Here is a 23,526-nt window from a genome sequence, read left to right on the forward strand (position 1 = left end):
GTCACAGTGAGAACAGAACACACGCCCTCTGAACTGCCAAATGTATGTACAACTGTAACAGACACCAGAAAGAGAGAACAGGAGCTCAATGTAAAGGGAAGGCCAAAGTTATGAGTAAGGAACGAGATAAGTTACTTTATTTAGACATGATATTGAGGAAAATTATTAGCTACAATTACATTACAGCCAAAATTATCTCGTACATTTCAAACTGGGAAACAGAAATACTGTCCATGATTGTCTCAGTTACAGATGCAGAATAATAAACTGAGAAGATTTTACTGTTAGAGTCACCAAGAGGAGATATTGTATTTGTGTCACACACAGATCATAATAAACAGCTGAGGAAAATCTACAGCGTCCAAAAGTCAACCGATCACTTGATCTGTAAAGGAGAGAGAAAATGATGATGAAGCAGATGTTTATGATCGGGGACATTGATGTGAGAGTTTTGAATCAATCAAACATTTAGAGATTTTTGAAACTGCTTCTGTCAGTTTGAAGTGTGAGTGGATTGAATCTTCTCACCTTCACCAGAGTGACTGCAGCGCTGTAGGAAATGCTCAGGAAGAACAGGGTGATGAATGTGGAAGCGGTTGTCCAGATGTTCCCGTTATCATCCTCATCGTCTTCAGTCCAGGTGTGTTCTGTGGTATCTACGAGGATAGAGTCGAATAAATATAATCAGATTGTTTATTAATCCACGATTTATTTTTAATATTCTCGTTTCATTTTCTCCCGCTGCTAATTCATTCTTTAATATATTTGTAATTGCATATCTACTGGTGCGTTCATGACACTCAGAAATTGATGTCTTTAACTTTTTTTTTCTAATTAAGGGGCAATTTAGCATGGCCAATCCACCTACCCTGCACATCTTTGGGTTGTCGGGGTGAGACCCACGGGTCATGGGGAGAATGTGAAAACTCCACTGGGACAGGGACCCAGGAGCGGGATCAACCCCAGGTCCATGGTGGCGTGAGGCAGCAGCGCTAACCACTATGCCACCGTGCCGCCATTGCCTGCCGTTTGTGTTTGTTCCTTAGATTTTGTGTCTGTGTCGATGCGAAATTCCGTGTTTTGATTTACTCCTCTGTTGTGTGTCCAGATGTCTGTGTAGGTTCACTGTGTGTTCATCGTGTCAATGAGTATTGGTCTGTGTATTTGTGTGTCAGCGCCTGTGTGTGAACTTTGTTTGTCTTCTGTCAATGTGTATATATGAGTGTTATATTGTATGTGTATGTGTTGAAATCTATGTTTATATATTATTGCCTGTGTTAATAAGTGTTTATATTTTCCTGTCTAGTAATATATGTGTTAATGTGTCTTTTTGCGTTCATCATGCATGCCAGTGTCTTAATGTTTGTGCCTGGATAAATGCGTGTGTGTGTGTGTGTGTGTGTGTCAATGCGTGTATTTCATCATAGAATCATCATCATATAATCCCTACAGTGGAGAACGAGGCCATTCGGCCTATTGAGTCTGCACCGACCCTCCGAAAGAACACCCTACCGACGTGCACGGTGCACGCCCTGCCCTATCCCCAGAACCTCGTAACACCACCTAACGTTTTGGGCGCGAAGGGGTGATATAGCGTGGCTAATCCACCTAACCTGCACATCTTTGGACTGTGGGAGGAAACTGGAGCACGCGGAGGAAACACGGACACGGGAGAATGTGGAAACTCAACACGGACAATCATCCGAGGCTGGAATTGAACCCGGGTTTATGGCGCTGTGAGGCAGCAGTGCTATTTATGCGTTGATGTTTGTTTATAACTATCTATTGCTGTGTATTGACGCCTCCATGTGTATTCATGTGTGTTTGTATGAGCGTGTGTACGAATCTGTTAATATGTGACTACGTGTGCCCATTAGTGTGTTAATGTGGATTATTGTCTCTGTTTTAATGGAAATATTTCTGTCATTGTGAAATTGTGCGATTGTGGGCGGCACGGTAGCACAGTGGTTAGCACTGTTGCTTCACAGCGCCAGAGTCCCAGGTTCGATTCCTGGCTTGGGTTACTGTCTGTGCGGAGTCTGCATGTTCTCCCTGTGTCCGTGTGGGTTTTGTCCGGGTGCTCCGGTTTCTTCCCACAGGTCCCGAAAGATGTGCTTGTGAGGTGATTTGGACATTCTGAATTCTCCCTCTGTGTACCCGAACAGGCGCCAAGAGTGTGGCGACTAGGGTTTTTTCACAGTAACTTCTTGCAGTGTTAATATAAGCCAACTTGTGACAATAAACATTATTTTTACTATTATGTATATGTTATTGCTTACAGTTGTGTTTCATATTCTTGGGTCAGTCTGCGTGTATGGTTTTATATGTTTGTGTTTGCATATTTGTGTATCTATGTGGACATGTGGATGTATGTGCATGTTTGTGCATGCAGGCCTGTGTGTGTGGATTTGTGTGTGTGTGTACACGAGTGTCTCTGTGTACATAAACGTGTGCTTGTTTGTGTTTATGTGCATGTTTGTAAATTTTTGTTTGTTTATGTGTATATGTATGCATGTGTTTCTATGTGTACATATATGTGTGTGTTTGTGTCTATGTGTGCTCATGTATATGGTTGTGGGTGTGTGTACGTGTGCCTGTATGTTTAGTGTTTGTGTCTTTATCTGTCTGTGTATTTGTATCAGCTGCCTGTAGCTTTGCCAGTTGTGGGTATTATTGATACCGATGTAGAATATGTTGAACTTTCTGCTTATAAATGTGTTTTCTGTGAGTTGCAAGCTGACATCATTGACCGAATGCAAAAATGCAAGGAGGTGCCTCAGGAGAGAACACTGAAAACCCAGGGAGAATTCAATCACCATCCGGATTTGGATTTTGGGAAATCAGTTGTTGCATATGGATAAGAGGAACAAGGGTGCTAAAAAAAAAATGTTGCGTGATTAGATAGTTTAAGAACATCTTTAGCATGATGGGCTTTTAAAATCTTCAACCAGTAAGCTACAAGCCGTCTTGTAATGTCAGTAACTGAGTCCTTAGTGTAGAGACACATCCACTCCCAAATTCCCTGCTTGGGGAGTAGGTGGATAGTGATTTAATAGTCTCTCCCTCTCTGGCCAGCTGAACAAATTCTCTTTGGGTTCCCCCTGCTGAGGAGGTGGAGATACAGTGAGTTCACTCATCACCTTCCTCCTCTTTTCGTCGGGAAAGTGGAGGTAAAATGGGTTTATATTGCCCATCCCTCTCTGTTGGGGAAGTGGGCGGACAGTGCATTTATTTAGGCCCTCCCCCTTTCTTTGTTGGAAGAGGCTGTACAGTGAATCAACTAATGCCCCAGCTCCTTGGTGGGAAAGTGTGGGTACAGGGTTAATTAATGCTCCTCCCCCACTATTTGTTGGGGCATGGTGATACACTGGATTAACTACTGCCCCCCATGCTTTGGTGTGGGAGTGAGGGGTATAGTGGGTTCACTAAGTCCCTTCCTCTTTGTTAGGGAGTTGGGGTGCAGGGCATTAGCTAACGTCCATTCCCCACTCTCTGTTGGAGAAGTGGGGATGCAGTGGATTAACTATAACCCCTCCCCCTCTTTGTTTTGGGAAGTGTGGTTGCAGTGGATTAATTTATGCCCCTTCTTCTCTCTTTTGAGGAAGTGGCAGTAGAGTGCATTAACTAATGCCCCTCCTCCTGTCTCTGTGGGGGAGGTGGGGGGACAGTGGATTACCTAGGGGCTCCTACTGATTTTGTAGGAGAGGTGGAGATATAATGGATTAAACATTTCCCTTTCCCCTCTCCGTGATGGGCGATTGTTGGTCCTTGTTTCTGTTTGATTCTCAATTCAGTTCCCAGTGGGTGTGATGCAGCAATTTTAAGCTGACATCAATTTTAAAGGGATGGGCAATGGGAGAAGCAGGAACACCGAGATCTAAATGTGATGTGTTTGTCTGTCTGAAATGGGAAAGTGTCCGATTTCTCCTCAGCGGGAAGAAAGTCAATGAATATATTTTGTGAATCCTGCAATTAACGAATTTTACTCTGTCTCCAACCCAGGGTGTATCTGAGCTCGGAGCTCTGGTTGTATGAGACTTGGGGCTGAGACCTGTAGAAATCCGGGTCTCATTGAACAGATCTAATATCAGCAAAGTGGAAGCTCCATTAATTAAGCGGCTGTGCATTTAAATCACAATTGGAGGAAAAAAAACTTTTTAATTTTTTTATTTAGTTCGAAATGCAATTGATAGATTCTCATTGACATGAATTAACAGTGTCCATCAGAGCGAGGGAAATGTTCACAAAACTGGGTTTACCGCTGGATTTATCAACCGTTCTGTTGATGATCTTCAAGGGGATGGCTTCATGTCCCACCACACAGGAGTAAGAAGCGCCGCTGGCCCACTCCTCCGCTGCAATGGATAACAGGCTGTACATGAAGAAGGAGCTATTGCCGTTCTCCGCCATCACCTCGGTGTTCTTGTAGTTCCCGGGATTCACCGGCTTGTCATTGACGGTCCACTTGACGAAGATCTCTCGGGGGGAGAAACCTCTCACTAAGCAGCTGAGGGAGACGAATCTCTGAGCGGAGACGTCTTCAGCCGAGGGCAGGAGGACAGAGACGGACGGTTCCCGCGGATTGGGATCTGAAGAAAATGTACAATAAATGTAAATAAAATGGGGAATTCCGGAGACAATGGAACCGCGGGTTAGATGTGAGAGAAATGTGTTTTGTGTTGGATTTTAAAGGTTTCCATTTTCCTCTTTGGGATCTGTCCGGTTTCCGAGCTCGGAGCTGAGGTGGACACAATCCTTTTCCCTGATAATTTATGGATGTTGGATATGATGGTTTCAGAAAGTGTACAGCAGGGAAACAGGCCATTCGGCCCGCCTGTTCTGTGCTGGTTTATAAACTCCACACCAGGCTCCTCCCACCTTACCCCAAGAGGATTGGAAAACTGCCAATGTAACACCCTTATTCAAAAGGGAGGGAGTCAAAAACAGGTAACGATAGGCCAGTGACCTTAACATCTGTCAGTGGGAAACGGTTCGAGTCCATTATAACGGATCCAATAGCTGAGCATTTAGAAATACACAATATAATCAACAGAGTCAGCGCGGCCTCGTGAAGGGGCCTGACAAATTTATTGCCCTTATTTGAGGTGATAACGAGAAGGCGAGAGAGAGGGGGGCCAGTAGGAGTAATATACATGAATTTCAAAACAGTGTTTAATAAATGAATGTTCTATTCCCACGTTTGCAGATGACAAAAAATAGGTAGAAAGGCAAGTGGTGAGGATCACAGAAAATACACAGAGGGACAGAGAATGTGAGGTTAGACACTTTGGTAGGAGGAAGTACATAACGGAATATTATTTAGATGGAGAAAGACTGTAGAAAACTGAAGTAACGGGGGAATTGGGGGTCCTCGTGCAGAAACCACACAAAGAAAGTTCTGCAGGTAATATGGAGACAAATTGAATGTTGACATTCATTTCAAAGGGAATAGAATATAAACATGGGGAAGTCTGGCTAAAACTATACAAGGCATTAGTTAGACTGCACCTGGTATACTTTGAACAGTCTTGGCGCCCTTATCTAAGGAAGACAGATTGGTTTTGAAGGCAATCCAGAGAAGGTTCACGAGGTTGATCCCGAGTGTGGAGGGATTTTCTGATGAGCTGAGGTTAAGTAGGCTGGGCTGTACTTATTGGAGTTTAGAGGAATGAAGGCCACCTAATTGAGACATGAAAGATTCTCAGGGAGCTCCTTAGGATAGATGCTGAGGGGTTGTTTTCCCGTGTGGGAGCGTCTAGGACCAGCGTGCATGATCACAAAGTGAGGGTTCGCCCATTTCAGACAGAGATGAGGTGGAACTTCCTCTCTCAGAGAGTAGGGAAGCTGTGGAATTATTTAACCCGGGGGGCTGTAGATTCTGGGTTGTTCAGTATGTTCAAGGTTGAGGGAGACATACTTTAAATCTGTGAATGCGTCAAGAGATATGGGGATAAGTCGGGAAAGAGGAGTTTAAGATTATCACATCAGATCAGTCATGACCTCACGGCAGGCTGGACCGGTGTTGATGGGCCCAATGGCCTACGTCGGCTCCTAAGTCTTGTGGTCTATGGTCTCGCTCCATCTAAACCCAATATCACTGTTGGGTTTCATTGTTCATTCATCTGCATATCAATTTCCCCCTTAAACTCTAAACGCCCAGAGTATTTAGTTAGTGGAATTACCAATCAGAATGGACCATAAATACACTGAATGGTAAATACTGACCGCTGCACTGACACTAGAAATAGACACAATGACTCACTTATTGCTTCAGTCTCACCGCTCACCTATTTTTTTGTGGATTGAAATTCTTAAAGGAGTTGGCAGGTCCTGATGGCTCGCCACACAGTCAAACACAGCCCCACTCAGCCAGGCTTGTGTGGAGATGTTTAATTTGCTGACCACGCTCTCAGTATCTGCTCCAGGCTGGTCGGCAATCTCTGATTTCAGCGGCTTCTTCGCTTCACTCCAGGACACGTTGACTCCATAAGGAGCATTCGAAATGACGCAGGTTAAGGTTACTGTCGCCTCCAATAAGACCTGTTCTATTTGTGGTGGCAGTATTGTTACTGAGGCATCAGTGCAAAGGGAAGGATCTGCGAATGAAAAAAGTGGAAATCAACCCAAGTTTGATCTTCAGAATCAGGACAGCAGTATTCAGCCTGAACTCTAAATGGGAATGAATCAACTTCGAAACATCAACCTCTAAATAATCAACTTCGAAACATCAACCTCTAAAGACCGCCTTTAATCTTCTATACGCAATGGAAAATCAGTTTGGTTTGTGAAAACTATTCTCATTGTGAAATACAGTCAGCCCCGATATCATTCTAACAAATCAGTATTTCAGCATTCCCAATATAAGTATTCCATTCCTGATCTCAGGAACGAAGTACTGGAGGCTGATCCATAAATAGGTTGGATGAACTTTCCAACACTCTCCCCCGGAGCTGTTATCAGTTAAGTGTTTGAGACACCCACTGACTCAAATATAATCAGCTGTCTCAGGATAAAGCTGGTATCAAGTCCACCAGGGGCTGGTTTAGCACAGGGCTAAATCGCTGGCTTTTAGAGCAGACCAAGGCAGGCCACCAGCGCGGGTCCAATTCCCATACCAGCCTCCCCGAACAGGCGCCGGAATGTGGCGACTCGGGGCTTTTCACAGTAACTTCATTTGAAGCCTACTTGTGACAATAAGCGATTTTCAATTCATTCATCCACCTCACTCACTAAATTACAGGGATAAATTTATTTCTATATTCATAAAATCGTGAATGATAAGCAACCCTCATGCAGCTCTTACATCAGAATGAAACACAAACTACATGGCAGTAAATTAGAAGTTGTTCTGTGCTTTACACTAACTTCAGTAAATTCCTGATTTGGATTAACATCAGAGTGCAGGATGATTTATTGTTTCCTCTGTTTGTGTCTCTTACCAGACGCAGTGATATTTTGACTTTGTGTGACCTCTTGATGAGTGACCTGGCAGGTATAGACCGCTTTGCTGAACCATTCCCCAGCGGAGACTGTCAGCCGACTGCTCGCCGAGAAGTTCCCGTTCACTTCACAGGGGGGCGAGGTGACAAATCCTGAACCCATGGCTTGTCCATTCTTCAGCCACTTCACCGTCATTGACTTTGGATGGAAATCGTTGATTGAACAGACCATGGTTGCAAATTTCTGTCTTGAGATTTCTTCATTGGAACTCACGGTGAGGAGAACATTTGGAGTGTTGACTCCACCTTCAAGAAACACAAGTTAGACATTTCTTGAAGAAGATGTAATCAATAAAATTACTAATTGTATTTTAACAGTTTCTCTGTGGTCACTATTTCTCGCAGGAATCAGAACTATGCAGAGAACCATAAATGTGTTATGACCAAAGATGTAAATAAAGTAATCAAAGCGTCTGTTTCTCACAGATTCCACAACACTTACATTTCATTCCAATGCTCTTGTCTGAGCCGCTGTGTCGAACCTCACAGCTGATTTCGCTGCATCCCCCCTCCGACTCGGTGATGGTTAGCTGGCTGCTCAGGGTGTAGGTTCCCTTCTTGTTTCTCACTGACGGGTATTTCTTAACTCCAGTGGTGATCAGCTGCCCATCTTTCTTCCAGGTAAGGCTGGTGATTTCTGGGGAGTAGTCCATCGCCAAACAGCCGAAGGTCACGGAGCCGTCACTGTTGTGTTGCTGACAGGAGACCAGGCTGTAGAGAGTGGGCGGAGACGGTGTTGCTGGGAAAGAATGGCCCATTCAACAAGTTAGACTCTGTTATTTGTGATCTATAAGTTAACAAGCACTTCAAAATGTGACCATGCGTTTATCCGAATATTTTCTCATTAAACGTTACATCCACATTTCAGCGTCTATCATTTGGGGATCACCATCTCTATGGCCCCTCAATAGAAACTCACATCTCTCTCTCCATCTCTATCACATGACAAAAAATAGCATTTTGATGCCACCTGAATGATGTAACTTTCATTGAATTGAATGAGAGGAGCAGAGGGTTTTCCCCATTATTTCAGCCATCATGTAAAATAAAATGTAAATGTCGCCATAATCACAGAGACTGCTCTCCTTTTCAGAGCTGACTTGTGGTGATTTGACCTGAGGGTCAGCACATCTCAGATGAGGGGCAAGTTTGAGAATGGTGGTCTTCATGAGAACCTCAGCCGATACAGCAATTGAACTCGCGCTGTTGGGGTCGCTTTCCATCATGAACCAGCCGCCCAGATAACTGAGCTGTGTACGTCACAATCCAGCTAAATGAGCTGTGTACGTCACAATCCAGCTCACTGAGCTGTGTACGTCACAATCAGCTAACTGAGCTGTGTACGTCACAATCCAGCTATCTGAGCTGTGTACGTCACAATCCAGCTAACTGAGCTGCGTACGTCACAATCCAGCTAACTGAGCTGTGTACGTCACAATCCAGCTAACTGAGCTGTGTACGTCACAATCCAGCTAACTGAGCTGTGTACGCCACAATCCAGCTCACTGAGCTGTGTACGTCACAATCCAGCTAACTGAGCTGTGTACGTCACAATCCAGCTAACTGAGCTGTGCACGTCACAATCCAGCTAACTGAGCTGTGTACGCCACAATCCAGCTCACTGAGCTGTGTACGTCACAATCCAGCTAACTGAGCTGTGTACGTCACAATCCAGCTCACTGAGCTGTGCACGTCACAATCCAGCTAACTGAGCTGTGTACGTCACAATTCAGCGAACTGCGCCGTGTACCTCACAATTCAGCTAACTGAGCTGTGGACATCACAATTCAGCGAACTGCGCCGTGTACGTCACCATTCAGCGAACTGAGCCGTGTACGTCACCATTCAGCGAACTGAGCTGTGTACCTCACAATCCAGCTAACTGAGCTGTGTACGTCACAATCCAGCGAACTGAGCTGTGTACGTCACAATTCAGCGAACTGAGCTGTGTACGTCACAATCCAGCTAACTGAGCTGTGTATGTCACAATCCAGCTAACTGAGCTGTGTACGTCACAATCCAGCTAACTGAGCTGTGTACGTCACAATCCAGCTAACTGAGCTGTGTACGTCACAATCCAGCTAACTGAGCTGTGTACGTCACAATTCAGCGAACTGAGCTGTGTACGTCACAATCCAGCTAACTGGCCTGTGGACATCACAATCCAGCGAACTGAGCTGTGTACGTCACAATCCAGCTAACTGAGCTGTGTACGTCACAATCCAGCTCACTGAGCTGTGTACGTCACAATCCAGCTAACTGAGCTGTGTACGTCACAATTCAGCTAACTGAGCTGTGTATGTCACAATCTAGCTAACTGAGCTGTGTACGTCACAATCCAACTAACTGAGCTGTGTACGTCACAATCCAGCTAACTGAGCTGTGTACGTCACAATCCAGCTAATTGAGCTGTGTACGTCACAATCCAGCTAACTGAGCTGTGTACGTCACAATCCAGCTAACTGAGCTGTGTCCGTCACAATCCAGCTAACTGAGCTGTGTACATCACAATCCAGCTGACTGAGCTGTGTACCTCACAATTCAGCGAACTGATCTGTATACCTCACAATTCAGCTAACAGAGCTGTGTACATCACAATCCAGCTCACTGAGCTGTGTACGTCACAATCCAGCTAACTGAGCTGTGTACGTCACAATCTAGCTCACTGAGCTGTGTACGTCACAATCCAGCTAACTGGGCTGTGTACGTCACAATCCAGCCAACTGAGCTGTGTACGTCACAATCCAGCTAACTGAGCTGTGTACGTCACAATCCAGCTAACTGAGCTGTGTACGTCACACTCCAGCGAACTGAGCTGTGTACGTCACAATCCAGCAAACTGAGCTGTGTACATCACACTCCAGCGAACTGAGCTGCGTATGTCACAATCCAGCTAACTGAGCTGTGTACGTCACAATCCAGCAAACTGAGCTGTGTACATCACAATCCAGCTAACTGAGCTGTGTACGTCACAATCCAGCTAACTGAGCTGTGTACGTCTCAATCCAGCTAACTGAGCTGTGCACGTCACAATCCAGCTAACTGAGCTGCGAACGTCACAATCCAGTTAACTGAGCTGCGTACGTCACAATCCAGCTAACTGAGCTGCGTACGTCACAATCCAGCTAACTGAGCTGTGTACGTCACAATCCAACTAACTGAGCTGTGTATGTCACAATCCAGCTAACTGAGCTGTGTCCGTCACAATCCAGCTAACTGAGCTGTGTACGCCACAATCCAGCTCACTGAGCTGTGTACGTCACAATCCAGCTAGCTGAACTGTGTACGTCACAATCCTGCTCACTGAGCTGTGTACGTCACAATCCTGCTCACTGAGCTGTGTACGTCACAATCCAGCTAACTGAGCTGTGTACGTCACTATCCAGCGAACTGAGCTGTGTACGTCACAATCTAGCTCACTGAGCTGTGTACGTCACAATCCAGCTAACTGGGCTGTGTACGTCACAATCCAGCTAACTGAGCTGTGCACATCACAATCCAGCTAACTGAGCTGTGTACGTCACAATCTAGCTCACTGAGCTGTGTACGTCACACTCCAGCGAACTGAGCTGTGTACGTCACAATCCAGCAAACTGAGCTGTGTACATCACAATCCAGCTAACTGAGCTGTGTACGTCTCAATCCAGCTAACTGAGCTGTGTACATCACAATCCAGCTAACTGAGCTGTGTACGTCTCAATCCAGCTAACTGAGCTGTGTACGTCACAATCCAGCTAACTGAGCTGCGTACGTCACAATCCAGCTAACTGAGCTGTGTACGTCACAATCCAGCTAACTGAGCTGTGTACGTCACAATCCAGCTCACTGAGCTGTGTACGTCACAATCCAGCTAACTGAGCTGCGTACGTCACAATCCAGCTAACTGAGCTGTGTACGTCACACTCCAGCGAACTGAGCTGTGTATGTCACAATCCAGCTAACTGAGCTGTGTACGTCACAATCCAGCAAACTGAGCTGTGTACATCACAATCCAGCTAACTGAGCTGCGCACGTCACAATCCAGCTAACTGAGCTGTGCACGTCACAATCCAGCTAACTGAGCTGCGTACGTCACAATCCAGCAAACTGAGCTGCGCACGTCACAATCCATCTAACTGAGCTGTGTACGTCACACTCCAGCGAACTGAGCTGTGTACGTCACAATCCAGCTAACTGAGCTGTGTACGTCTCAATCCAGCTAACTGAGCTGTGTACATCACAATCCAGCTACTGAGCTGCGTACGTCACAATCCAGCTAACTGAGCTGTGTACGTCACAATCCAGCTAACTGAGCTGTGTACGTCACAATCCAGCTAACTGAGCTGTGTATGTCACAATCCAGCTAACTGAGCTGTGTACGTCACAATCCAGCTAACTGAGCTGCGTACGTCACAATCCAGCTCACTGAGCTGTCCACGTCACAATCCAGCTAACTGAGCTGCGTACGTCACAATCCAGCTAACTGAGCTGTGCACGTCACAATCCAGCTAACTGAGCTGTGTACGTCACAATCCAGCTAACTGAGCTGTGTACGTCACATTCCAGCTAGCTGAACTGTGTACGTCACAATCCTGCTCACTGAGCTGTGTACGTCACAATGCAGCTAGCTGAGCTGTGTACATCACAATCCTGCTCACTGAGCAGTGTACGCCACAGTCCAGTGAGGGTGTGTGTGAGTGAGGGTCAGTGAGTGAGCTGTGTGAGTGAGGGTGTGTGAGTGAGGGTGTGTGAGTGAGGGTGAGTGAGTGAGTGAGTGTGAGGGTGAGTGAGTGAGGGTATGTGAGTGAGGGTGTGTGAGTGAGGGTGTGTGAGTGAGGGTGTGTGAGTGAGGGTGTGTGAGTGAGGGTGTGTGAGTGAGGGTGTGTGAGTGAGCTGTGTGAGTGAGCGAGTGGAAGTGAGGTTGTGTGAGTGAGGGTGTGTGAGTGAGTGAGGGTGTGTGAGTGAGCTGTGTGAGTGAGAGAGTGGAAGTGAGGGTGTGTGAGTGTGGGTGTGTGAGTGAGGGTGTGTGAGTGAGTGAGACTATGTGAGTGAGGGTGTGTGAGTGTGAGTGTGTGAGTGAGAGTGTGTGAGTGAGGGTGTGTGAGTGAGGGTGTGTGAGTGAGGGTGTGTGAGTGAGTGAGGGTGTGTGAGTGAGTGAGAGTGTGTGAGTGCGCGTGTGTGAGTGCGCGTGTGTGAGTGAGCGTGTGTGAGTAAGGGTGTGTGAGTGTGAGTGTGTGAGTGAGAGTGTGTGAGTGAGGGTGTGTGAGTGAGGGTGTGTGAGTGAGGGTGTGTGAGTGAGTGAGGGTGTGTGAGTGAGTGAGAGTGTGTGAGTGCGCGTGTGTGAGTGCGCGTGTGTGAGTGAGCGTGTGTGAGTGAGGGTGTGTGAGTGAGGGTGTGTGTGAGTGAGGGTGTGTGTGAGTGAGGGCGTGTGTGAGTGAGGGTATGTGAGTGAGGGTGTGTGAGTGAGGGTGTGTGAGTGAGGGTGTGTGAGTGAGGGTGTGTGAGTGAGGGTGTGTGAGTGAGGGTGTGTGAGTGAGGGTGTGTGAGGGTGTGTGAGTGAGGATGTGTGAGTGTGAGGGTGTGTGTGTGTGAGGGTGTGTGAGTGAGGGTGTGTGAGTGAGGGTGTGTGAGTGAGTGTGTGTGAGTGAGCTTTGTGAGTGAGCTGTGTGAGTGACGGTGTGTGAGTGTGGGTGTGTGAGTGAGGTTGAGTGAGTGAGGGTGTGTGAGTGAGGGTGTGTGAGTGAGGGTGAGTGAGAGTGGGTGAGTGAGGGTGTGTGAGTGAGGGTGTGTGAGTGAGGGTGTGTGAGTGAGGGTGTGTGAGTGAGGGTGTGTGAGTGAGGGTGTGTGAGTGAGGGTGTGTGAGTGAGGTTGAGTGAGTGAGGGTGTGTGAGTGAGGGTGTGTGAGTGAGGGTGTGTGAGTGAGGGTGTGTGAGAGTGGGTGAGTGAGGGTGGGTGAGTGAGGGTGTGTGAGTGAGGGTGTGTGAGTGAGGGTGTGTGAGTGAGGGTGTGTGAGTGAGGGTGTGTGAGTGAGGGTGTGTGAGTGAGGGTGTGTGAGTGAGGGTGTGTGAGTGAGGGTGAGTGAGAGTGGGTGAGTGAGGGTGTGTGAGTGGGGGTGTGTGAGTGAGGATGTGTGAGTGAGGGTGCGTGAGTGAGGGTGCGTGAGTGAGCGTGCGTGAGTGAGGGTGTGTGAGTGAGGGTGTGTGAGTGAGGGTGTGTGAGTGAGGGTGTGTGAGTGAGGGTGTGAGAGTGAGGGTGAGTGAGTGAGGGTGTGTAGGTGAGGGTGTGTGTGTGAGTGAGGGTGTGTGAGTGAGGGTGTGTGAGTGAGGGTGTGTGAGTGAGGGTGCGTGAGTGAGGGTGTGTGAGTGAGGGTGTGTGAGTGAGGGTGTGTGAGTGAGGGTGTGTGAGTGAGGGTGTGTGAGTGAGGGTGTGTGAGTGAGGGTGTGTGAGTGAGGGTGTGTGAGTGAGGGTGTGTGAGTGAGTGAGGGTGTGTGAGTGAGGGTGTGTAGGTGAGGGTGTGTGAGTGAGGGTGTGTGAGTGAGGGTGTGTGAGTGAGGGTGTGTGAGTGAGGGTGTGTGAGTGAGGGTATGTGAGTGAGGGTGTGTGAGTGAGGGTGTGTGAGAGGGTGTGTAGGTCAGGGTGTGTGAGTGAGGGTGTGTGAGTGAGGGTGTGTGAGTGAGGGTGTGTGAGTGAGGGTGTGTGAGTGAGGTTGTGTGAGTGAGGTTGAGTGAGTGAGGGTGTGTGAGTGAGGGTGTGTGAGTGAGGGTGTGTGAGTGAGGGTGTGTGAGTGAGGGTGTGTGAGAGTGGGTGAGTGAGGGTGTGTGAGTGAGGGTGTGTGAGAGGGTGTGTGAGTGAGGGTGTGTGAGTGAGGGTGTGTAGGAGAGGGTGTGTAGGTGAGGGTGTGTGAGTGAGGTTGTGTGAGTGAGGTTGTGTGAGTGAGGGTGTGTGAGTGAGGTTGAGTGAGTGAGGTTGAGTGAGTGAGGGTGTGTGAGTGAGGGTGTGTGAGTGAGGGTGTGTGAGTGAGGGTGTGTGAGAGTGGGTGAGTGAGGGTGTGTGAGTGAGGGTGTGTGAGTGAGGGTGTGTGAGTGAGGGTGTGTGAGTGAGGGTGTGTGAGTGAGGGCGTGTGAGTGAGGGTGTGTGAGTGAGGGTGTGTGAGTGAGGGTGTGTGAGTGAGGTTGAGTGAGTGAGGGTGTGTGAGTGAGGGTGTGTGAGAGTGGGTGAGTGAGGGTGTGTGAGTGAGGGTGTGTGAGTGAGGGTGTGTGAGTGAGGGTGTGTGAGTGAGGGTGTGTGAGTGAGGGTGTGTGAGTGAGGGTGAGTGAGTGAGGGTGAGTGAGTGAGGGTGTGTGAGTGAGGGTGTGTGAGTGAGGGTGTGTGTGTGAGGGTGTGTGAGTGAGGGTGTGTGAGTGAGGGTGTGTGAGTGAGGGTGTGTGAGTGAGGGTGTGTGAGTGAGGGTGTGTAGGTGAGGGTGTGTGAGTGAGGGTGTGTGAGTGAGGGTGTGTGAGTGAGGGTGTGTGAGTGAGGGTGTGTGAGTGAGAGTGTGTGAGTGAGGGTGTGTGAGTGAGGGTGTGTGAGTGAGGGTGTGTGAGTGAGGGTGTGTGAATGAGGGTGTGTGAGTGAGGGTGTGTGAGTGAGGGTGTGTGAGTGAGGGTGTGTGAGTGAGGGCATATGAGTGTGGGTGTATGAGTTAGGGTGTGTGAGTGAGGGTGTGTGAGTGAGGGTGTGTGGGTGAATGAGGGTGTGTGAGTGAGGGTTTGTGAGTGAGGGTGTGTGAGTGAGTGAGGGTGTGTGAGTGAGTGAGGGTGAGAGTGAGGGTGTGTGAGTGAGGGTGTGTGAGTGAGGGTGTGTAAGTGAGTGAGGGTGAGAGTGAGGGTGTGTGAGTGAGAGTGTGTGAGTGAGTGAGGGTGTGTGAGTGAGGGTGTGTGAGTGAGGGTGTGTGAGAGAGGGTGTTTGAGTGAGGGTGAGTGAGTGAGGGTGTGTGAGTGAGCTGTGTGAGTGAGGGTGTATGAGTGAGGGTGTGTGAGTGAGGGTGTGTGAGTGAGGGTGTGTGAATGAGGGTGTGTGAGTGAGGGTGTGTGAGTGTGAGTGAGTGAGGGTGTGTGAGTGAGGGTGTGTGAGTGAGGGTGTGTGAGTGAGGGTGTGTGAGTGAGGGTGTGTGAGTGAGGGTGTGTGAGTGAGTGAGGGTGTGTGAGCGAGGGTGTGTGTGCGAGGGTGTGTGAGTGAGGCTGTAAGTTTGGCGTGTGAGTGAGGATGTGAGAATGAGGGTTGTGTGAATAAGGCATTGAGAGTGACGGTGTGTGAGTGACGGTGTGTGTGTGAGGGTGTGTGAGTGAGGGTGTGTGAGTGAGGGTATGTGAGTGAGAGTGTGTGAGTGAGGGGTTGTGAGTGAGGGTGTGTGAGTGAGGGTGTGTGAGTGAGGGTGTGTGAGTGAGGGTGTGTGAGTGAGGGTGTGTGAGTGAGGGTGTGTGAGTGAGGGTGTGTGAGTGAGGGTGTGTGAGGGTCTGTGAGTGAGGGTGTGTGAGTGAGGGTGTATGAGTGAGGGCGAATGAATGTGGGTGGGTGACTGAGGGTGTGTGTGGGTGCGTGAGTGAGAGCTGTGAGTGTGTGTGTGTGAAAGGGTGTGTGAGAGGGTGAGTGAGTTTGTGTGTGTGAGTGACGGTGTGTGTGAGAGAGGGTGTGCGAGTGAGGGTGTGTGAGTGAGGGTGTGTGAGTGAGGGTTTGTGAGTGAGGGTGTGTGAGTCAGAGTGTGTGAGTGAGGGTGTGTGAGTGAGGGTGTGTGAGTGAGGGTGTGTGAGTGAGGGTGTGTGAGTGTGGGTGTGTGAGTGTGGGTGTGTGAGTGAGTGAGGGTGTGTGAGTGAGTGAGGGTGTGTGAGTGAGGGTGTGTGAGTGAGGGTGTGTGAGTGAGGGTGTGTGAGTGAAGGTGTGTGAGTGAAGGTGTGTGAGTGAGGGTGTGTGAGTGAGGGTGTGTGAGTGAGGGTGTGTGAGTGAGGGTGTGTGAGTGAGGGTGTGTGAGTGAGGGTGTGTGAGAGTGGGTGAGTGAGGGTGTGTGGGTGAGGGTGTGTGAGTGAGGGTGTGTGGGTGAGGGTGTGTGAGTCAGGGTGTGTAGGTGAGGGTGTGTGAGTGAGGGTGTGTGAGTGAGGGTGTGTGAGTGAGGGTGTGTGAGTGAGGGTGTGTGAGTGAGGGTGTGTGAGTGAGTGAGGGTGTGTGAGTGAGGGTGTGTGAGTGAGGGTGTGTGAGAGAGGGTGTGTGAGTGAGGGTGTGTGAGTGAGGGTGTGTGGGTGAGGGTGTGTGAGTGAGGGTGTGTGAGTGAGGGTGTGTGAGTGAGGGTGTGTGAGTGAGGGTGTGTGAGTGAGGGTGTGTGAGTGAGGGTGTGTGAGTGAGGGTTTGTGAGTGAGGGTGTGTGAGTGAGTGAGGGTGTGTGAGTGAGGGTGTGTGAGTGAGGGTGTGTGAGTGAGGGTGTGTAGGTGAGGGTGTGTGAGTGAGGGTGTGTGAGTGAGGGTGTGTGAGTGAGGGTGTGTGAGTGATGGTGTGTGAGTGAGGGTGTGTGAGTGAGGGTGTGTGAGTGAGGGTGTGAAACGGTGTGTGTGTGAATGTCTGTGTGAGCGGGTGGGTTAGTGAGGGTGTATGAGCGTGTGTGTGACTGAGGGGGTATGAGTTAGGGTGTGTGTGTGAGGGTGTGTGAGTGAGGGTATGTGAGTGAGCTGTGTGAGTGAGGGTGTGTGAGTGAGGGTGTGTGAGTGAGTGTGAGTGAGTGAGGGTGTGTGAGTCAGGGTGTGTGAGTGAGGGTGTGTGAGTGAGGGTGTGTGAGTGAGGGTGTGTGAGTGAGGGTGTGTGAGTGAGGGTGTGTGAGTGAGGGTGTGTGAGTGAGGGTGGGTGAGTGAGGGTGTGTGAGTGAGTGAGGGTGTGTGAGCGAGGGTGTGTGTGCGAGGGTGTGTGAGTGAGGCTGTAAGTTTGGCGTGTGAGTGAGGATGTGAGAATGAGGGTTGTGTGAGTAAGGCATTGAGAGTGACGGTGTGTGAGTGACGGTGTGTGTGAGGGTGTGTGAGTGAGGGTGTGTGAGTGAGGGTATGTGAGTGAGAGTGTGTGAGTGAGGGGTTGTGAGTGAGGGTGTGTGAGTGAGGGTGTGTGAGTGAGGGTGTGTGAGTGAGGGTGTGTGAGTGAGGGTGTGTGAGTGAGGGTGTGTGAGTGAGGGTGTGTGAGTGAGGGTGTGTGAGTGAGGGTGTGTGAGGGTCTGTGAGTGAGGGTGTGTGAGTGAGGGTGTATGAGTGAGGGCGAATGAATGTGGGTGGGTGACTGAGGGTGTGTGTGGGTGCGTGAGTGAGAGCTGTGAGTGTGTGTGTGTGAAAGGGTGTGTGAGAGGGTGAGTGAGTTTGTGTGTGTGAGTGACGGTGTGTGTGAGAGAGGGTGTGCGAGTGAGGGTGTGTGAGTGAGGGTGTGTGAGTGAGGGTTTGTGAGTGAGGGTGTGTGAGTCAGAGTGTGTGAGTGAGGGTGTGTGAGTGAGGGTGTGTGAGTGAGGGTGTGTGAGTGAGGGTGTGTGAGTGTGGGTGTGTGAGTGTGGGTGTGTGAGTGAGTGAGGGTGTGTGAGTGAGTGAGGGTGTGTGAGTGAGGGTGTGTGAGTGAGGGTGTGTGAGTGAGGGTGTGTGAGTGAAGGTGTGTGAGTGAAGGTGTGTGAGTGAGGGTGTGTGAGTGAGGGTGTGTGAGTGAGGGTGTGTGAGTGAGGGTGTGTGAGTGAGGGTGTGTGAGAGTGGGTGAGTGAGGGTGTGTGGGTGAGGGTGTGTGAGTGAGGGTGTGTGGGTGAGGGTGTGTGAGTCAGGGTGTGTAGGTGAGGGTGTGTGAGTGAGGGTGTGTGAGTGAGGGTGTGTGAGTGAGGGTGTGTGAGTGAGGGTGTGTGGGTGAGGGTGTGTGAGTGAGGGTGTGTGAGTGAGGGTGTGTGAGTGAGGGTGTGTGAGTGAGGGTGTGTGAGTGAGGGTGTGTGAGTGAGGGTTTGTGAGTGAGGGTGTGTGAGTGAGTGAGGGTGTGTGAGTGAGGGTGTGTGAGTGAGGGTGTGTGAGTGAGGGTGTGTAGGTGAGGGTGTGTGAGTGAGGGTGTGTGAGTGAGGGTGTGTGAGTGAGGGTGTGTGAGTGATGGTGTGTGAGTGAGGGTGTGTGAGTGAGGGTGTGTGAGTGAGGGTGTGAAACGGTGTGTGTGTGAATGTCTGTGTGAGCGGGTGGGTTAGTGAGGGTGTTTGAGCGTGTGTGTGACTGAGGGGGTATGAGTTAGGGTGTGTGTGAGGGTGTGTGAGTGAGGGTGTGTGAGTGAGGGTATGTGAGTGAGCTGTGTGAGTGAGGGTGTGTGAGTGAGGGTGTGTGAGTGAGTGTGAGTGAGTGAGGGTGTGTGAGTGAGGGTGTGTGAGTGAGGGTGTGTGAGTGAGGGTGTGTGAGTGAGGGTGTGTGAGTGAGGTGTGTGAGTGAGGGTGGGTGAGTGAGGGTGTGTGAGTGAGGGTGTGTGAGTGAGGGTGTGTGAATAAGGTTGTGTGTGAGTGAGGGTGTGTGAGTGAGTGAGGGAGTGTGAGTGAGTGAGGGTGTGTGAGTGAGTGAGGGTGTGTGAGTGAGGGTGTGTGAGTGAGGGTGTGAGAGTGAGGGTGTGTGAATGAGGGTGTGTGTGTGAGGGTGTGTGAGTGAGGGTGTATGAGTGAGGGCGAATGAATGTGGGTGGGTGAGTGAGGGTGCGTGAGTGAGAGCTGTGAGTGTGTGAGTGTGAGAGGGTATGAGAGTGAGAGTGTGTGAGTGAGGGTGTGTGAGTTTGTGTGTGTGAGTTTGTGTGTGTGAGTGAGGGTGTGTGAGTGAGGGTGTGTGAGTGAGGGTGTGTGAGTGAGGGTGTGTGAGTGGGGGTGTGTGAATGAGGGTGTGTGTGCGAGGGTGTGTGAATGAGGGTGTGTGAGTGAGGGTGTGTGAGTGAGGGTGTGTGAGTGAGGGTGTGTGAGTGAGGGTGTGTCAGAGGGTGTGAGACGGTGTGTGTGTGAATGTGTGTGTGAGAGGGTGGGTTAGTGAGGGTGTATGAGGATGTTTGTGTGTGAGGGTGTGTGAGTGAGGGTGTGTGAGTGAGTTTGTGTGAGTGATCTGTGTGAGTGAGGGTGAGTGAGTGAGGGTGTGTGAGTAAGGGTGAGTGAGTGAGGGTGAGTGAGTGAGGGTGTGTGAGTGAGGGTGTGTGAGTGAGCTGTCTGAGTGAGGGTGTGTGAGTGCGGATGTGTGAGTGAGGGTGTGTGAGTAAGGGTGAGAGTGAGGGTGTGTGAGTGAGGGTGTGTGAGTGAGCTGTGTGAGTGAGGGTGAGTGAGTGAGGGTGTGTGAGTGAGGGTGAGTGAGTGAGGGTGTGTGAGTGAGGGTGTGTGAGTGAGCTGTGTGAGTGAGGGTGTATGAGTGAGGGTGTGTGAGTGAGGGTGTGTGTGTGAGGGTGTGTGAGTGAGGGTGTGTGAGTGAGGGTGTGGGAGTGAGGGTGTGTGATTGAGAGTGTGTGAGTGAGGGTGTGAGAGTGAGGGTGTGTGAGTGAGGGTGTGAGTGAGGGTGTGTTTGTGAGGGTGTGTGTGAGTGAGGGTTTGAGTGAGGGTTTGAGTGAGGGTGTATATACAAGGGTGTGTGAGTGAGGGCGTGTGAGTGATGGTGTGTGAATGAGGGTGTAAGTGAGGGCGTGTGAGTGAGGGTTGTGTGAGTGAGGGTTGTGTGAGTGAGGGTATGAGAGTGATGGTGTGTGAGTGACTGTGTGTGTGAGAGGGTGTGTGAGTGAGGGTGTGTGAGTGAGGGTGTGTGAGTGAGACTTTGAGTGAGGGTGAATGAATGTGGGTGGTTGCGTGAGTGAGATCTATGAGAGTGTGTGTGAGAGGGTGTGTGAGAGGGTGTGTGAGTGAGGGTGTGTGAGTGAGGGTGTGTGAGTGAGGGTATGAGAGTGAGGGTATGAGAGTGAGGGTGTGTGTGAGAGGGTGTGCGAGTGAGGGTGTGTGAGTGAGGGTGTGTGAGTGAGTGTATGTCAGTGTGGGTGTATGAGGGTGTGTGAGTGAGGTTGTGTGAGTGACGGCGTGTGTTTGAGGGTGTGTGAGTGAGGGTGGGTGAGTGAGGGTATGTGAGTGAGGGTATGTGAGTGAGGGTGTGTGAATGAGGTTGTGTGTGAGTGAGGGTGTGTGAATGAGGGTGTGTGTGTGAGGGTGTGTGAGTGAGGTTGTTTGAGTGAGGGTGTGTGAGTGAGGGTGTGTGAGTGAAGGTGTGTGAGTGAAGGTGTGTGAGTGAGGGTGTGTGCGCGAGGGTGTGTGAGTGAGGGCGTGTGAATGAGGGTGTAAGTTTGGCGTGTGAGTGAGGATGAGAGAGTGCGGGTTGTGTGAGTGAGGGTATGAGAGTGACGCTGTGTGAGTGACGGTGTGTGTGAGAGGGTGTGTGAGTGAGTGTGTGTGAGTGAGGGTGTGTGAGTGAGGGTATGTGAGTGTGGGTGTATGAGGGTGTGTGAGTGACGGTGTGTGAGTGAGGGTGTATGAGTGAGGGCGAATGAATGTGGGTGGGTGAGTGAGGGTGTGTGTGGGTGGGAGAGTGGGAGCTGTGAGTGTGTGTGTGTGTGAGAGGGTGTGTAAGAGGGTGTGTAAAAGGTTGTGTGAGAGGGTGTGTAAGAGGGTGTGTGAGTTTGTATGTGTGAGAGGGTGTGTGAGTGAGGGTGTGTGAGTGAGGGTGTGTGAGAGGATGTGTAAGTGAGGGTGTGTGAGAGGGTGTGTGAGTGAGGGTATGAGAGTGAGGGTGTGTGAGTGACGGTGTGTGTGAGAGAGGGTGTGTGAGAGAGGGTGTGTGAGTGAGGGTATGTGAGTGTTGGTGTATGAGGGTGTGTGAGTGAGGGTGTGTGAGCGAGGGTGTGTGTGTGAGGTTGTGTGAGGGTGTGTGTGTGAGTGAGGTTGTGTGAGTGAGGTTGTATGAGTGAGGGTGTGTGAGTGAGGGTGTGTGAGTGAGTGTGTGTGAGTGAGGGCGTGTGGTGAGGGTGTAAGTGAGGGCGTGCGAGTGAGGTTGTGTGAGTCTGTGTGTGAGAGTGTGTGTGAGTGAGGTTGTGTGAGTGAGGGTGTGTGTGAGTGAGGGTGTGAGACGGTGTGTGTGTGAATGTGTGTGTGAGAGGGTGGGTTAGTGAGGGTGTGTGTGACTGCGGGTGTATGAGTGAGGGTGTGTGAGTGAGGGTGTGTGAGTGAGGGTGTGTGAGAGTGAGGGTATGAGAGTGAGTGACGGTGTGTGTGAGAGAGGGTGTGTGAGAGGGTGTGCGAGTGAGGGTGTGTGAATGAGGGTGTGTGAGTGAGGGTGTGTGAGTGAGGGTGTGTGAGTGTGGGTGTGTGTGTGTGAGGGTGTGTGTGTGAGGGTGTGTGATTGAGGGTGTGTGAGTGAGGGTGTGTGTGTGAGGCTGTGTGAGTGAGGCTGTGTGAGTGAGGGTGTGTGAGTGATGGTGTGTGAGTGAGGGTGTGTGAGTGAGGGTGTGTGAGTGAGGGTGTGTGAGTGAGGGTGTGTGAGTGAGGGTGTGTGAGTGAGGGTGTGAGAGTGAGGGTGTGAGAGTGAGGGTGTGAGTGAGGGTGTGTGAGTGAGGGTGTGTGAGTGAGGGTGTGTGAGTGAGGGTGTGTGAGTGAGGGTGTATATGCAAGGGTGTGTGAGTGAGGGCGTGTGAGTGAGGGTGTGTGAATGAGGTGTAAGTGAGGGCGTGTGAGTAAGGTTGTGTGAGTGAGGGTGTGTGAGTGAGGGTGTGTGAATGAGGGTGTGTGTGTGAAAGGGTGAGTGAGCGTGTGTGAGTGAGGGTGTGTGAGTGAGGGTGTGTGAGTGAGGGTGTGTGAGTGAGGGTGTGTGAGTGAGGGTGTGTGAGTGAGGGTGTGTGAGTGAGGGTGTATGAGTGATGGTGCGTGAGTGAGTGAGGGTGTGTGTGTGAAAGGGTGAGTGAGCGTGTGTGAGTGAGGGTTGATGTGTTAGAGTGGGTGAGTGCGTGGTGCTGAAAAAAGTTGAGTGAGAAAACAATTTAGAACTGGGACAATGAGCATTCCTGCGACTTAACGGATTTTCATTTTGCAAATGGGATTTTTGTGCCCGTAAAAGTCTTGTCATATTGTGTCAGAGAGAGTGTGTTGTGTTTATTAATTCTTGTGATCTAGGCTCGGCCTGCATTTATCTTCCATCCCTCATTGACTTTGAGAAGGTGCTGAGCTTCCTTCTTTAACCATTGCAGTCCATGTGGTGTTTCCCCGAGTCCGATACATGATGTTGAACCAGCGGCAGTGCAGGAACGGAGATATATTACATAGTCATGATGGTGAATGGTGAGGAGGGGACCTTCCAGTTGGTGATGTTCCCATGTGTCTATTGTCCTTGTCCAAATGGCCGCTGTCATCGGTTTGGAAAATGCTGCTACGGAGACACGATGAGCTTCTGCAGCGGATGTTTAGATAGTGGACAGGCTTTGGGGAGTCAGGAGATGGGTTTTTCACCTTTGATCTGTTCTTCTGGCCTCAAAATTTCTCTGACTCGCCCAGATCACTTTCTGGTCCATGTTGATCACCAGGAGGTTGTTAGTGGTTTTCAATGATGGTAATGCCAGTGAATGTCAAGGGGCGGTGGTTAGATCTGTTCTTACTGGAGGTGGGCATTGCCTTCAATTGGGTGACTTGACTGTTACTTACCACTTGTCAGCCAGAACCGGATGGAGCCTCCATGTTGCTTTATTTACAGGTTTATTCAGTGACTGCACAGTTGCAAATTGTGCTGAGCATGGTGCAATCACTGCCAACAACCCCTGTTCAGACCTGATGATGGAAAGAAGGTCATTGATGAATAAGCTGAAGATGGTTGGACCTGGGACACTGCCCTGAAGAAGTCTCGCAGTGATGTCCTGGAACTGAGCTGATTGGCCTCCAGCAATGGAATCCATCCACCTTGGTGCTGGTTGTGACTCCAACCAGCGGAGATTCTTCCCCTGATTCCCATCCATTCATTCTTTGTTTGGGCTGCTTGACGTCTCACGTTTCAATGCTGCCTTGATTTGGCGGCACGGCAGCACAGTGGTTAACCCTGTTGCTTCACAG

The 23,526-nt window shown here is 50.0% G+C and overlaps 1 gene segment (V, D, J or C); it reads right to left on the bottom strand.

The window, feature by feature from the left end:
• Window positions 1-361: 361 nt before the first annotated feature.
• The window catches only part of LOC140419568 (Ig heavy chain C region-like), a 28,270-nt gene continuing 5,105 nt past the window's right edge, over window positions 362-23,526 (bottom strand). Inside the window, 6 exon segments of the C gene segment in view lie at window positions 362-385; window positions 529-656; window positions 4,260-4,589; window positions 6,288-6,596; window positions 7,440-7,745; window positions 7,942-8,238. Of these exon segments, the coding sequence occupies window positions 377-385; window positions 529-656; window positions 4,260-4,589; window positions 6,288-6,596; window positions 7,440-7,745; window positions 7,942-8,238 (1,379 nt within the window).

Source organism: Scyliorhinus torazame, chromosome 5 (assembly GCF_047496885.1).
Source record: "Scyliorhinus torazame isolate Kashiwa2021f chromosome 5, sScyTor2.1, whole genome shotgun sequence".
In the NCBI taxonomy this organism is placed as follows: domain Eukaryota; kingdom Metazoa; phylum Chordata; class Chondrichthyes; order Carcharhiniformes; family Scyliorhinidae; genus Scyliorhinus; species Scyliorhinus torazame.